Source organism: Electrona antarctica, assembly GCF_951216825.1.
Source record: "Electrona antarctica genome assembly, chromosome: 19".
Classification (NCBI taxonomy): Eukaryota; Metazoa; Chordata; class Actinopteri; order Myctophiformes; family Myctophidae; genus Electrona; species Electrona antarctica.
In genome coordinates, this window is record NC_136800.1 from 36,482,614 (window position 1) to 36,497,988 (window position 15,375).

The following is a 15,375-nucleotide window of genomic DNA, read 5'->3' on the forward strand; positions in this document are numbered from 1 at the left end:
ATAGAGGGCGCTCTTCTGCAACCTGTGAGTTAATCTACGGCTTCAGGATCAGAGGATAACAGCTGAAAACATGATCCAGGTCCAAGTCCAAGATGGTTTAGTGTAGTATTAGAGGACATTTTGGATCTAAAATGACCTTGACATTGACCTTTGACACATGACACTGCACTTGAATTGCTTCAGTCACCTCATAAATCAACTCGGCACCCCAGAAAACCTACACTTTGATGGCAGAATCATCCAAATCGGCCCATTATTTGCTTAGTTATGCCATTCACAATTTTATATCGGATAAAAGGGCCGAAAACAATTTCATAAACTACAGACATGTAGCAATACAAAAATCACATTGTCCCTTTGTCCCTTTTTATGGCAACGATATCCGATAATGAGGCATCTATATAGACTATTTTACTTGCATCACCATTTCCACCCTTTGTCAAGTCCTGCCCGTGGCCCCGCCCCTCTTCACACCGACTGGTTGCTGTTGGTTGTCTCCATCCACTACCATTGTTTTTCAGTTGCCTTTTATTGATATTTATTACTGAGGCTGCTGATTGGTCCCTGACCGACCAACCAGCAGGCTGGGTCAGTTCTGTCCTCAAACTCAACTTGAGCAGTAGATGAACAGAAAACAATTCAAGGAACCATTCAACCAATGCTAGGAAGAAACGCTTCCGTGCCACCAGTGCATCAAGAGAACCAGCTCTGTCCATAAAGGCTCCTGGGATACATACAGTAGTTCTGGTCAGGAGTTGTCTGAAACCAGGAAACGCTCCCTTTGATCAGGAACGATAAAGCCTTCTTTTAGGTCGCTCTCTCTTCTACCTGATATGATGAAGCACTGTTTGGGGTCTATGACCACAATGCTGTCTTTTTCCTGGCCAGGGGCCTCCACCTCAGCGTAGGAGGGGTTCCCTGAACCCCGACGGAACTTCATTACCGGCCAGTGGGTGGGGCGCCTCTGTGCGGAAAGGGGGCAAAGAGGAAGGTGGAGACTATAAATAGAGGTCAGTTAGGAGAAGAATGGATGCATTACTGGGGGGAATATTAACCGCATGAACCCTATAGCGTCCCTGTTGCTGCATTCACATTTAAACTCAAATTCAGTTATTTTAAGCATAAAATATTTTACTTCTGAATATTTTTGCACAAAATATGTTTGCGCGTGTGCACACACACACACACACTGACCTCCATGAAGAACAGGCTGATGTTGGAGGTGGGGTGGTTGTACAGGTAGACAGTCAGAAGGATGGCGCTCACCATGATGACCATTACCAGGACGACGCCCACCAGGAGACCGGTCTGGAGCTGCTCCTCTGGTACTGTATGGCCGTACTGTATGGCCGTGCCGTCCAACTCGGTTACTGTGGCACAGAAGATACAGTTCAAATGCAAGCCTTACTGAACATCATCTAATCTCATTTTCAACCATATCGATGGCATATTGTTAAGAGGAACGAATTATGACAGCAAAAGCAAGGAACAACTGTGTACTTTATCTGTAGTGTACCACTAAAGAAGTGCAGATGTACTAGATATACATTTTATATAGGGATATTTCACTTTTAAATATTTTGTTGGTCATTGTTACGGCCAGCCGTATTTTGTATTTGTATTAATTATCATATATTTGTATTTGGTTATATTTGGTATTTTTATGATTAGTTGCAATATATTTCCATTATCTGTGGCTTGTATTATATTGTTTTATTCTGTGTTCTAATGGTGAATGGTGGAGTTGGGTGTGGTGCTCATTGCTTGTCTCCACCTGCCGAAGGCATGGGGAGAGTATGTTTTGCACTCCGTCTGTCCGTGTGTGTCCGTCTGTCCGTGGACAGCTAATCTCCGGCACCATTGGCCTGGCCGATGCCAACATTTTGCACACACACTCCCTGGATGCCAACAACGAACCTCTGCCTCAAAATTTTCAGAACAGCCTGTTATAGCGCCAACATGAGGCAGAGTGGATTTTTGCAAAACACATTTTTGGAACCAAATGCCTCAAATCATCCAGCCTTTTCACATTGGCCTAGGAGAGAGAGGGCGTAGTAATTTTATATATAAAGAAATTCCATAGTGCAGGTACAGCATGCCATACAGTGCTATTGTACTGTATAACATGGTATGGTACAGTGCCATACAGTACCAAGTAATGGCCCCCTGTAGCATTCAGAACTCTGCCATGCTCCACCCACCATCGAACTGCTGTTAACCTTGGGATTACGCTCAAGAACAACTCTACCTTTCCTTCCAGGAAAGAGCACATGTCAAAACAAACCGCCCCAGCCACACAGGCAGATACACATCCATACCGTCATCCCTCAGCAACTGGGCAGAGTATGCAGTATTTAACATGACATTGTATATGCTCATCTATGAGTTAACAGAGGGCTGGCAAATAGCTGACCACTTGACCCTCAAACTGTCATACCCTCTGACGGAGTCTGAATAACTTGGGCCAGAAGAGCCATGCAGTGACAACAAACAGTTACTGATGATGAGATATATAAATAACAGTAGCCCTACCCTGTGCAGAAATAGGCCGGAATAAGAAGTGACTACATGGTCTCACAACAGCACAGATAAACACAGGGGCGAAAACAGTGAGATTCATCAGTGTAAAATTATCCGGCTTGGTGTGTAGCAACTCATAATGTAATAATGGCTCATACATAACAATGATGCATAATTTAATGACTGTACATGGTGGTAAAGACATTATTAGAAACTAATTTTAACCTCAGCAAATCTCATCTGTCCAGTACTGTAAGTTTGTAACTATGGCATCACAACACATTCTCAGCATCACTTGGCAAGTTCATGGAGGCTATATTGCATTGACCTCAAGGCAGCAATACACAACATCACCGCAATAATATCTGCAAGGGTATTCATTACTGGGCTTACAGTTTGTGTGTATTGTTGTGATGCCAATGGTACAAGGTAACAGTAGCCATAGCCATAAGAGCTTCATACCCATAATGGTGTGTAGCCTACTGTCTTAAAATCACTTTCTTCAAAGCAGTGCATGCATATGAATATCCAAATATTGACCAAAGCATTAGACAGACATTTTCATTGGTAAAAATAACGGAAGGTAAATAACATTCATGTTTTTATTTTGTAATTGTGACATTGTGCCAGTAATGTAACAAGTACAAGTACAAGTACCAACCTTCCGTAGGTGTGCTGGTAGTTGACTGGGGCGTAGCTACAGATCTGTTGGGTGTAGTAGTGCTGCTGACGGGGCTGTTGGTGGTGGAGATCTCTGTAAGGGGAAGGGAGGTGGTGCTGCTGGTGGTGGTCATCTGCTGCAACGTGGTCGAGATGACGGGAGTGGTCACGTGTACAAGGCTGTGAAGTGTGTTGCGGGACTTGTTCATAACCGGGGTGGTGCACCTAGGATCCCGTCTCTGAAAAAAGACGGAGCGGTTTACATTATTATATTCTCTTGTACAGACGTACAATCAGTGCTGTTGCAATTTAAGGCAATACATAATGGGCACCTCCTCTTGGCAGCCCGAGTCCACCCAGTCCTGTCGATAACGGTCAAAGCCACTGGAGCATCTGACAACAGAAACCACAAACCGTACGATATTATGAACGTGAAGAGGACATTGGTGTCGCTTGGTGTATTATTGTTGAGAATATTTGAAGAGAAGACTATAAAGACTTCAAGGTATTGTGTTTATTGGATTGTAGTGATTAATGCAAGAAGACAAACACAATGCTCTATTAAACTCAGCAGGGCCTAAATTGTAGCCCCAACTATGCCCAGGTTTCCAGGTTTGTGTAAACATTGAAGACAAAAGTGAAGGAATGAGATGATGTATGACGATAAGAGCACCCCTCACTTCCCACGGGTGTGATTTTTGTTGTATTATATATGGATTCAATCAAATATAATAATCAGAGCCTTTTGCATAGCCATTGCGCTTAGAGGTGGCTGCAAAATACAATTAAAGTATAGTCATGCATCTATCTACTGTCCCTCTCTCTCTCTCTCCCCTAAATCCTAAATTCTTGTTAAGTCTCTTTTCCTCCGCTTAGTAATATGCTTAAATTCAGTGGGTCCTCTCGTCTGAGGTCGTCGGTGAGTTGGTAGGGGTCGCGGCTCCCGGCGGGAGGCTCGCACGCTCGGGGAGAGGAAGACTCTCTTTTATGCTAGATATGCAATATATCTCAATCAAAAAATGTACAGAGAGGTGAATCCGTGATGGCAGATCTGAACTTAAAACAAATTGCTGCGTACCTTTGCAGTCGGCTACACCAGGTGCAGTTGAAGCCAATCTGAGACGTGACACATGCGTCACAGCTGGAGAACTGGTGACATGCTGGGAATGTACAAACACAATGGGCTGAGTGAGAAGAGCCAGGAGGCCAGGAGGTCGGAGCCTTGCAATAAGATCAGTGGTTTACTTAAGTAAAAGTATGAATACTGCAATATAGAAATACTTCGTCGCATCGCAAATGGCCAAAATGTGTATAGTGCTGAAGTGGTTAATGTATGTTTTGTAATAATAATCCAAATCTACAAATGAATTACCTAACTATAAAGTTGTCAAATAATTATAGTGGAGTAAAAGTACAATATTTGCCTCTGAAATGTAGTAGAGTGGAAGTAAAAGTACTGAACATTTTACGTACTCAAGTAAAGTACAAATACCTCAAAATTGTACTTAAGTACAGTACTTAAGTAAATGTACTTAATTACTTTCCACCACTGCATAATATAGTGTACCGTAGCTGTGCAGCTTGCATCTAAACCAGGGGTCTTCAACGTTTTTCTGGCCAGGGGGACCACTAAACAGAGAGAGATTAAGCAGGGACCCCCAGTAGATATTATATATAATTGTCTCAGAAGACCCCCTAAAATGTTAAATGGTGCATTTATATAGCGCATTTTATCCAAGGCGCTTTACATAGATCGACACTAACTCTGGGGGAGCCCGGGTTCGAACTAGCAACCTTGCGGGTTACCATCCGGCCACTCTACCCCTGTCCCACCGCCGCCCTAAGTGTCCCAGACCACGTGTTGAAGACCCACGATCTGAACTGTTAGTAAAGATGACTTACTGGGTAGAGGTAGCATCTCAATGGCTGTAGAATTGGAGATCTTGGACTTCAGGATGTCCACTTTGTGGTACTCATAGATGGTTCTCCTCCTGACGTCTGTACCAACACAATATGACAGTGGACAGAACCCATACGGATGGTATTACATCCCTTTTGACAGAAGAACATCTTGAACCTTGAATTGAGTTCTACCTCGAATCAAGTTTACATCTCTATGTTGTGCTACTTACTTGGAATCTGCTCCAAATCATGAAGCACCACAAATGCATCTGAGAGGCCCACTTTAACGGGGTGATTATTTGCACTGATGTTGTTGATGTCAATGGAGATCTATGAAAAAAATAATATTACAGTATGTAATGTAATGTAATGTAATCTAATGTAAGATAAGATGAAGAGGAGTGCCACCTCTTTGTAGGCGAAGATGATACGGCCGTCACTGTGCATGGTGGTCTGGAACGTAAAGGTTCCCAAGTTAAAACTGTCCTGGAGATGAACATGGTCCCATTGCACCACCAGCGCTGTGCCTAAACGCGTGCACACACACACATGCACACACACACACACACACACACACACACACACACACACACACACACACACACCAAAAAAACACCAAAAGTCAGTGTTCAAGTGTTAAATAAATTTGATGCTGCTTTTTCTTCATTAATGCTTCATTAATGCATTCATGCAGATGTTTCTGCAATGCTGCATTCACATGGAATCAGGAAAGAGGTAGACGGCAAACCGGACTTCATTTTAGTGGACGGGAGCAGGACGGTAAGCGGAACAGGACGGCATGGCAGCCCGGCAGCCAGAACCGGTAACGGCAGATCAATCAATGTTAAAACCTTTAATCTTTTTACTGTTCTGTTCCATGCCGTTTGCCGTCTACCTCTTGCCTGATTCGATGTGAATGCAGCATGAGGCCCCCGCGAATATTTCCTTTGAAAAGGCGTGAATAAAATGAAAACACCTACAGTGAACTTGTCCACCTGCACAATATATTGTAACATCTGTGCCCAGAGTCACATTGTTTCTGTGTATTTTTGAGTGGTGCAAACCACTCCAACAACTGGCTTTGTTACCGTGTACACGTGTTTGTACCGAAAGAATGAGCATGGTTACTATGGTCACTGACATTACGTCAGACCACAGCTGATCAGGCTATATAAGACCTTGCACCACTCAGTTCACACGGGTGTGATTTTTTGTTTACTATGCTCCATTTTGATGTACTTTATTATTTTCTACCAATCCGCTACTCTATGAGAGTTTAGTTATTTATCTGCTGGACTATTTGCCGCAAGAAGCCAGTGAGATACATGTGTTGCTATGGCAACAGGCAGTGATTGAGAAGCCCCGCCCACAGCTCACCTGGCTGATGGAGTGATGGGCAATCACAATGTTTGGGCCACCTGGAGAGTTTGACTCTGTCAGTCCAGAGTGGAGGTGAACAGAGAGACAGACAGGCTACTGGAGAAGCAAGAGGAATATTTCCCAAGTCTTGCTGTAGTATTGCATTCGGATCATATTGGATTCTACCATTGGATTTAGAGACCTTCTTTCCATTTTGGATTAGTTCCCTGGATATTGGATATTCGATTAAGGACGGACTTTGCGGAACAGTGTACACTTACAGGGTGGTAAGAGGAGACTTACCATACACATAGCCGCAATTTGCAACTCTAGATTTTTTTATAATGGGATGAATCTAGAGTTGCAATACCCTCCATTGACTCCCCACTCATCATTTTGCGTTTGAGATCTGCTCGTCTTAAACGACGTTAAACTCACCAACATTGCAGCTGTAGTCCAAGCTTGAATTATTCTCTTTCAATCTGCAAAGCTTGTTTTTCATAAAAATCCCCCGTAGACATGTTATGAGCTACTTTCTGTCAAGAAGAAGAAATGTTGGAGTTTGGAAGCGCTCGTTTTTATTAAGGGGTCGCGCTGCTGCCTCCTGCATTATGTGCAAATGCGAAACAGATGCATGCAGGGACGTTCAGTGACTTACGACGAGCGCTTCCAAACTCCAGCACTTAGAAAAAGAATCACTTGCACAGAATTTCTTGACAGAAAGTAGCTCATAACATGTCTACGGGGGATTTTTATGAAAAACAAGCTTTGCAGATTGAAAGAGAATAATTCAAGCTTGGACTACAGCTGCAATGTTGGTGAGTTTAACGTCGTTTAAGACGAGCAGATCGCAAACGCAAAATGATGAGTGGGGAGTCAATGGAGGGTATTGCAACTCTAGATTCATCCCATTATAAAAAAATCTAGAGTTGCAAATTGCGGCTACCATACACACAGCACTGACTGGGTTCTATTTGGATTTCTTTTTTGGACATTTAAGTTTAGTTTTGGACAGTGCCAGGACACTTGGACTACATCCATTCTTTTTGAGGCAGTTTTATTTTATTTTGATTTCATTAAGTGAACGTTTTGTGATTGAAAACTTTATTTTGTTTTGATTTAATAAATTACAGTTAAACTTATTTACTGATTTCTTTAGTTATTCTTATTCTGAACTGACCCACCACCTCCCTCATTTTTGCTATAGTTGGTTCCTTAATTGTTATTGTTGCAACCGTTATAATATGTACATATTATATGTTCATTCAACGCTGAGAATGGAAGAATTGTCAGTTTTGACTGCAGCATATTCCTGTACAAATGTATTTCTTCTGTGGATTGCTTTCAATGTTGGTCTTCCTATTAACGTATGTGTTAAAGTAATCTTACCATTGTCACAGTAAAGCACAGTGGAGTTTTGGGATATGCTGGGGTCAAAGTTCGCCATCAGAGGTGCAATATACTGAGTGGCTGTTAACATCCTATGGATGATGTCTCCTGTGTAAATGAAACCTGTGAAGGAAAGCACATGCATGCGCACACACACACACACACACACACACACACAGGTCATCTTAAATTATTCTGTAGGGCGTGGTGGATTATTATAAACCATTTCATGACCTTTCATCTGATATTCTGGACTGAAACAAATTATTGCACTGTACCTAATTCCATGTGTCAACACATTTCAATGATTTATAATTCTCACAATGTGCAGACAAAAGCTGTAGAACACTTACCTCCAGTTGCCACAGTGATTTCCTTTAGTATATGGCCATAGAAAGGAAAGTCAAAGGACAGATTCACTCTCTGAAAGCAAAGGGAAGCGTATAAGAGAATAAGAAAATGTATTGAGTTCAGTCTCATGCAGTGTCTTTGTTCTATTCCGCTTGGAAGTAAAATCAATTGCCTGAATTAAGTTTCCGACGATTCCAATCTTGCTTTCTATACATTTTCCCTTTTGTCTTGTATTCCTCCATTGGCCACTTTATACACAGAAGATAAAGACTATATTCAAACTATTCTCATGAACAAAGTCCATACCGCTGCTTGTCTGTGGGTGGTGGACAGGAAGCTATGGACCTTCCAGCTGCCCTCTTCCATCCCATCGATGTCCACCCACAGCTCTCTGCTGGCAGGGTCTCCTGAGCCGTACATTTTAGATGTATAGTAGATGTGATCAATGTCCTGTCAAATGAAAACTCTGTTGTTGAAGCCAGTGGTGGACAGTAACTTATGGAAGTCCATTGGTCCAATAATGTAGATGGATGCATTTTCAGAGCCTGTTTATTTGAATGGTCATTTTTAAAAGTTTTAAAGAAAAAAGAAACAATACATAAAATTTAAAATAAATAAATGTGGGATGTAATATTATTATCCAAATATTTGGGGGCCCACTTGCAGTATCGTCACGGCCCACAGGTTGAGAATAACTGGTCTAGAGGGTTTAAGTTCTGCTCTAACTGCTCAAATAAATAAAAGAATAGTGCACTGTACTGTACTACAATATTCACCTACCACTATCTGTGTAGAATTGCCATGTCCTTCCTCAGTCAGCAGGTCAGGGTCAGACTCCTCTAGCTGGTGCTGATCTCGGTAGTGACCCCTCTTATCAATGGCCCAACTAGGGGACACAGACTTTGTCCTTGATGCCCATCTCCTCCACCTCATCCTGGGGCGCTCTTCATTTATGTCGGCCCGTACTTCTGGAGGGGCCAGTGTCTTGGTATCAGGCTGGTAGACTCCTATGGATCATAAAGGAGGGCCTATGTTCTTGTAACAGTTCATTCATTGTCACTTTCTTTTTGAGTGGTGCAAACCACTCCAACAACCAGCTTTGTCTGTATGTTTGTGTACCTGTATACATACGTGTCCGTGCACAGGTGAGCATGGTTGCTATGGTTAGTGTGTGACGTCACTGACATAGCTGATCAGACTATATAAGACCTTGCACCACTCAGTTCACAGGGGTGTGATTTTTTTAACCTATTCTTGATTTTTGTGTTTGAGAGAACTTCTAAAGGTCAAAATGTGTTAGTTGGCTATTCAAAAATGGCAGATATACAAGATGGCAGCTGTTTTTGATCATTTTAGAGTCCTTGAAAATGTTAGTTTAGAAGGCATGTAGAATCAACCTCAGGTCTTAATGGGTTAAACACGAATCTTGACCTTTGAGCTCCTTTATATCCAAAATATCCTATGGAGACTGCAGGGCCGGATCTACCATATGGGCACTTTGGGCACGTGCCCAGGGGCCCTTGGGCACCAGTTGCCCCTAAAAAAAATAGTTTTTTTTTTCTTTCTTTTTGCTCAACAGAAAATTTCCCTGCTAATCCGAATGAAATAAATGGTGTCTAAAAAGATTAGTGTTTTATTGTTGGTGAGAAGGGCAGCTGAAAAGTGCAATTGTGTGTAAAGCAGCAACAATGCGCTAGATTGGCTGTCACTCTGGGGGGGGGGGGGTAGGCGACCGGAAATAGGCCAATATAACGGCATAAAACTGCCCCAAAACGGCTCCAAAAAAGCAAAAATGTTGCGCGCGCGTGTAGGGGGGCCCTTCGAGCTTCAGTGCCCAGGGGCCCTCAGAGGTGTTAATCCGGCCCTGGGAGACTGACAACTAAATATATTCATGACACTTCCGAACGCAGTGCAATGGGACAAAAACAATCCCAACCATCACCATGTGGCAAACACACATGGTCACCCCATCATTCTCCTTTCCAGTGACAACACTGTGTGCTAAGACTCTCCTTCACAGCAGAGAGTGAAGGAATGTCTCACATTCCTCACACCAACAGTCCCAGCACAAGGGATATGGGGGAGTGGCAAGAGTGTCCAGTGAGCATTGCACCTACAGTATTAGCAGTGCCAGTGTGGCTCTATATGGGGCCTGATGCTCTATCATCTCTTATACATGCAGTACTAGTACTACTGTTTAAATGTTAAAACAGTGGTGGATAACGTAGACATTGTGTCGTCTGACTCGTCTCATGATGGAATGACATTTATGTGCAATAGCTTAACTTTATAATGACATTCACTTAACGGTCAAAATATAAGATTGTTATTTGTTGGTTGTATGTAAACTCTCAGGCCTTCATTTTTGCCACAAAAAATGAATGCGATAGAAATGTGATAGCTTACTTGGTGTGAATGATCAATGATGTGCAACATGCACAGGACCAGAACACTATTGTGTAGCTCTAGTCTACTCTACATCATCAAATACAAGAAGCTTTTTTTTTACCTAAACCTTATACTCTTATGGTGATGGAAGTGTCCAGAGGTCATATACAGGCTATAGTACATTTTGATCACATCAACATTGCTTTCATGCCATGTCTGAATATTCAAAAAATCAAATAAAAAGATTTTGAAAAGAAAAAAGCACGATTTTGAGACTTACCATAAGCAGACATTACATCCAACTGACTTATAATGAAGTGTAAAGCCATCGCCATAACCGTGGTGAGATGGACTATCTTTGCTGCAGTAACCACCATGCTTCCCAATCAAAGTTCGAACTTTACAAAATGCGTAATATGCTATTCTGACGTTAACTGTCACAATTTTCTTAGTCAGCCGTCAGGTCAAAAAAGGCTCTGCTTTCTGAAACACCAAATTTCGTATAAGACCGTGGACAGCGAGCGAAATTGTGTTGCATTATTATATAGCCTAAAGTTAGTTTAATAGCCCCGTGCGTAAAATAGCCTTAAATCATTCCGGGAAAATGTATTCCTCATTAGTTCTTTGGCGTCCCTTTCTCTGTAAAGAAATCCATGCGATAACTGAGTTGAAGACCTGTTTCTCCTAGTCCTTGTATGTCTGCGATCAGTGCGATGGGAGCTTGAAGCTTGAATGGCAGCAGTACTGCTACTAGTAGTAGTAGGTTAAGGCTATGAAAAGCTGTTGCGTGGAGGAGGAACATCGCTGCGTCATTAGCCTACATCAGCGGATGAGAGCCAAGTGTTGGCTCAGCCTCAGCCAACAGTCTGTTGATGTGTGCCAGCCAACAATGCATTCCATTTGTCTTCTTGGTCTTTTGTTTGGCTTGCGCTGTTGCGCACGGCACCAGCACTGTTCTTTTGGCAAATCTAAGTGAGCAAATATAAGACTTCCGGTGGACGATCTCTTCAAAATAAGAGTACCCTCTAGAGTATTGAAAAGATTAATTTGCACATTAAAACTATAAATTAAGCATTTAAACGATGCTATAGGACACACATTATGTTTCTGTGTAAAAATAAGTAATAAGTAATGTTTCTGTGTAAAGATAAGTAATTAAAAAGTTATCTAAATGGATAAATGCTATTCACTGGAGAGCATGGACTTTATAAAGTGGACGCTGGACAAAAATCCCTGCTATGTTTCGACTAGTGTGACATACGCACGCGTCCGGGGAGACCTCCTCTACAACACCACACTGTCCGCTAAGCAGCAGAGGTGTAAAACAAAAATTGGCACCAGGTCACAGGTCAAAAAACTTTAAAAAACTTCCCATTTCCAGACTACAGTGGACTAAAGTGGACGCTGGACAAAAATCCCTGCTATGTTTCGACTAGTGTGACATATGCACGCGTCCAGGGAGACCTCCTCTACAACACCACACTGTCCGCTAAGCAGCAGAGGTGTAAAACAAAAATTGGCACCAGGTCAGATGTAAAACAACTTTAAAAAATGTCCCATGGACAAAAATCCCTGCTATGTTTCGACTAGTGTGACATACGCACGCGTCCGGGGAGACCTCCTCTACAACACCACACTGTCCGCTAAGCAGCAGAGGTGTAAAACAAAAATTGGCACCAGGTCACAGGTAAAAAAACTTTAAAAAACTTCCCATTTCCAGACTACAGTGGACTAAAGTGGACGCTGGACAAAAATCCCTGCTATGTTTCGACTAGTGTGACATATGCACGCGTCCAGGGAGACCTCCTCTACAACACCACACTGTCCGCTAAGCAGAAGAGGTGTAAAACAAAAATTGGCACCAGGTCAGATGTAAAACAACTTTAAAAAATGTCCCATTTCCAGACTACAGTGGACTAAAGTGGACGCTGGACAAAAATCCCTGCTATGTTTCGACTAGTGTGACATACGCACGCGTCCGGGGAGACCTCCTCTACAACACCACACTGTCCGCTAAGCAGCAAAGGTGTAAAACAAAAATTGGCACCAGGTCACAGGTAAAAAAACATAAAAAACTTCCCATTTACAGACTACAGTGGACTAAAGTGGACGCTGGACAAAAATCCCTGCTATGTTTCGACTAGTGTGACATACGCACGCGTCCGGGGAGACCTCCTCTACAACACCACACTGTCCGCTAAGCAGCAGAGGTGTAAAACAAAAATTGGCACCAGGTCAGATGTAAAAAAACTTAAAAAAACTTCCCATTTCCAGACTACAGTGGACTACAGTGGACTAAAGTGGACGCTGGACAAAAATCCCTGCTATGTTTCGACTAGTGTGACATATGCACGCGTCCGGGGAGACCTCCTCTACAACACCACACTGTCCGCTAAGCAGCAGAGGTGTAAAACAAAAATTGGCACCAGGTCAGATGTAAAAAAACTTTAAAAAATTTCCCATTTCCAGACTACAGTGGACTAAAGTGGACGCTGGACAAAAATCCCTGCTATGTTTCGACTAGTGTGACATACGCACGCGTCCGGGGAGACCTCCTCTACAACACCACACTGTCCGCTAAGCAGCAGAGGTGTAAAACAAAAATTGGCACCAGGTCACAGGTAAAAAAACATAAAAAAACTTCCCATTTCCAGACTACAGTGGACTAAAGTGGACGCTGGACAAAAATCCCTGCTATGTTTCGACTAGTGTGACATATGCACGCGTCCGGGGAGACCTCCTCTACAACACCACACTGTCCGCTAAGCAGCAGAGGTGTAAAACAAAAATTGGCAACAGGTCAGATGTAAAAAAACTTAAAAAAACTTCCCATTTCCAGACTACAGTGGACTAAAGTGGACGCTGGACAAAAATCCCTGCTATGTTTCGACTAGTGTGACATACGCACGCGTCCGGGGAGACCTCCTCTACAACACCACACTGTCCGCTAAGCAGCAGAGGTGTAAAACAAAAATTGGCACCAGGTCACAGGTAAAAAAACATAAAAAAACTTCCCATTTCCAGACTACAGTGGACTAAAGTGGACGCTGGACAAAAATCCCTGCTATGTTTCGACTAGTGTGACATACGCACGTGTCCGGGGAGACCTCCTCTACAACACCACACTGTCCGCTAAGCAGCAGAGGTGTAAAACAAAAATGTAACAACAGACATTGTAATTACTGGTGTTGGAACACTAATGTCTGCATGAATGGTAATGGTAGTACTTAACTACTGTGAAGTACTATGTAGATCGACCATTAACAGTCATAGTGAAACATTGATAGCTCTAAATTAGGGCTTTTAGGGTTTGACAAGTTGTTAACGGCATGCATGCACACTTGAGTACAGCCATTACTGCCCCCCCAACCCAACCATCTTTCTTCTGGCTGTCCACCACTGGCTGGGCGGTGCCCAGGTAATGAGGTGACAACGATCAATCGTTGTCACCTCATTACCTGGGCACCTCATTACCTGGGCACCGTCACCTGTTCACCGTCCACCGTCACCCTCCGCTAAGCAGCAGAGGTGTAAAACAAAAATTGGCATGCCATACAGCAAGGTGAAAGGTCAAAAAGTGGACTAAAATACAATAGAATATAAAAGAATACAGACAAGGCTTTGAAAGTTACAAAAGAATACCTTTTAATTAATCATTGCTAATATAACAGTGTACACTTTCAATGGAAAGAAAAAGGCATACAGTTTGCTTACGGTGTTTCTCATTCACTGTTACACAGAAGAAGAAAAATTCACTCTGCAAAAAAAGTTACTGCAATCACATTCCCCTCGTTCAACACTTCTCCTGAGCCTTGGCAGGCCTGATCAAAATCAACAGCAGCACTTAGCTTTTCAGTGAGGGGTGAAGACTTCTTCTTCCATCTCAGCCTCTGACGCAGTGAAGGGATGGATGCTGGTTCCGCCGGTGTGCAGGTCGAGGCCCGATAGCAGGAAGGGGAGCAGACCACAGCAACGGAACGGACACAGACGATTCTGCCCCTGTGTACAGCATCCTTTAAAAGAAATAAGCAGAACGATTATAACAATTTAGATACTGCATGTACAGTAAATGTAAATTAGATGGAAATCAGCATGATAAATAAACATATTGTACCTTAAAGGTTGTGTCTGCTGGCAGCCTGTACGATGGTGACGAACTGGTAGACTGCGCACTGCTCGGTACGGGGCCACTGGCTCTTTCACATGTAGAACTTTGTACGATGTCTGCCAGATGAGTTCACTCAGGACAACCATGCCATGGTCGTCACTCAAATGGATCCTGTCACTGCACCACAGCCGGCTGAGGGAGTGTAGAGCCCAGGATTACAGATTAGATAATTGACACTGGGTGAAAAAAATGTTACCAAATCGTGTGATAACATTTATAAAGAAAACATAGAGTAGGCCTACCTCTCTGAGTGAGGGAAGTTCCTTTCTGAAGACATGTATCTAATCCCCATTTGAGCAGAGATTCGGTGGTACGCATTTTTTAGATGCTGCTGGTAATCCAAGCTGATGTCCTTCTCGAAATCAGCCCGACGGAGGGGAAAATCCAGAACAAAGACCTATGAAAAAGAAGAAAGAAATATAACAGTCTGCATGGGAAGAGACATATATGTATTTGGTGACATGATTTCACTGGTTGTATACCTTTGGCCATTTGTAGACAGCTGTGCGAAGCAGTCTCTGAAACGCTGTGGCGGCCTCTTCAATCGTTTTGCTGGATGTCAAGTTGTTACTGGGTGCAAGAAGACAGACTAAGTCGGGTGAGTAGGGAAGGGCTGAAGAGCAAATCTCTTCTCTGAT

The 15,375-nt window shown here is 42.9% G+C and overlaps 1 protein-coding gene across 1 annotated transcript; it reads right to left on the reverse strand.

Annotated features, from left to right (window-relative positions):
* Window positions 1–748: 748 nt before the first annotated feature.
* plxdc2a (plexin domain containing 2a) lies at window positions 749–10,862 on the reverse strand (the record flags this gene model as incomplete). Its single annotated transcript, XM_079529339.1, has 13 exons — window positions 749–964; window positions 1,195–1,370; window positions 3,182–3,419; window positions 3,513–3,573; window positions 4,259–4,340; window positions 5,083–5,178; window positions 5,313–5,412; window positions 5,491–5,609; window positions 7,831–7,953; window positions 8,184–8,253; window positions 8,488–8,631; window positions 8,962–9,188; window positions 10,850–10,862. The coding sequence occupies 13 exons, from the start codon at window positions 10,860–10,862 to the stop codon at window positions 749–751; spliced, it is 1,665 nt and encodes a 554-aa protein (XP_079385465.1).
* Window positions 10,863–15,375: the final 4,513 nt, after the last annotated feature.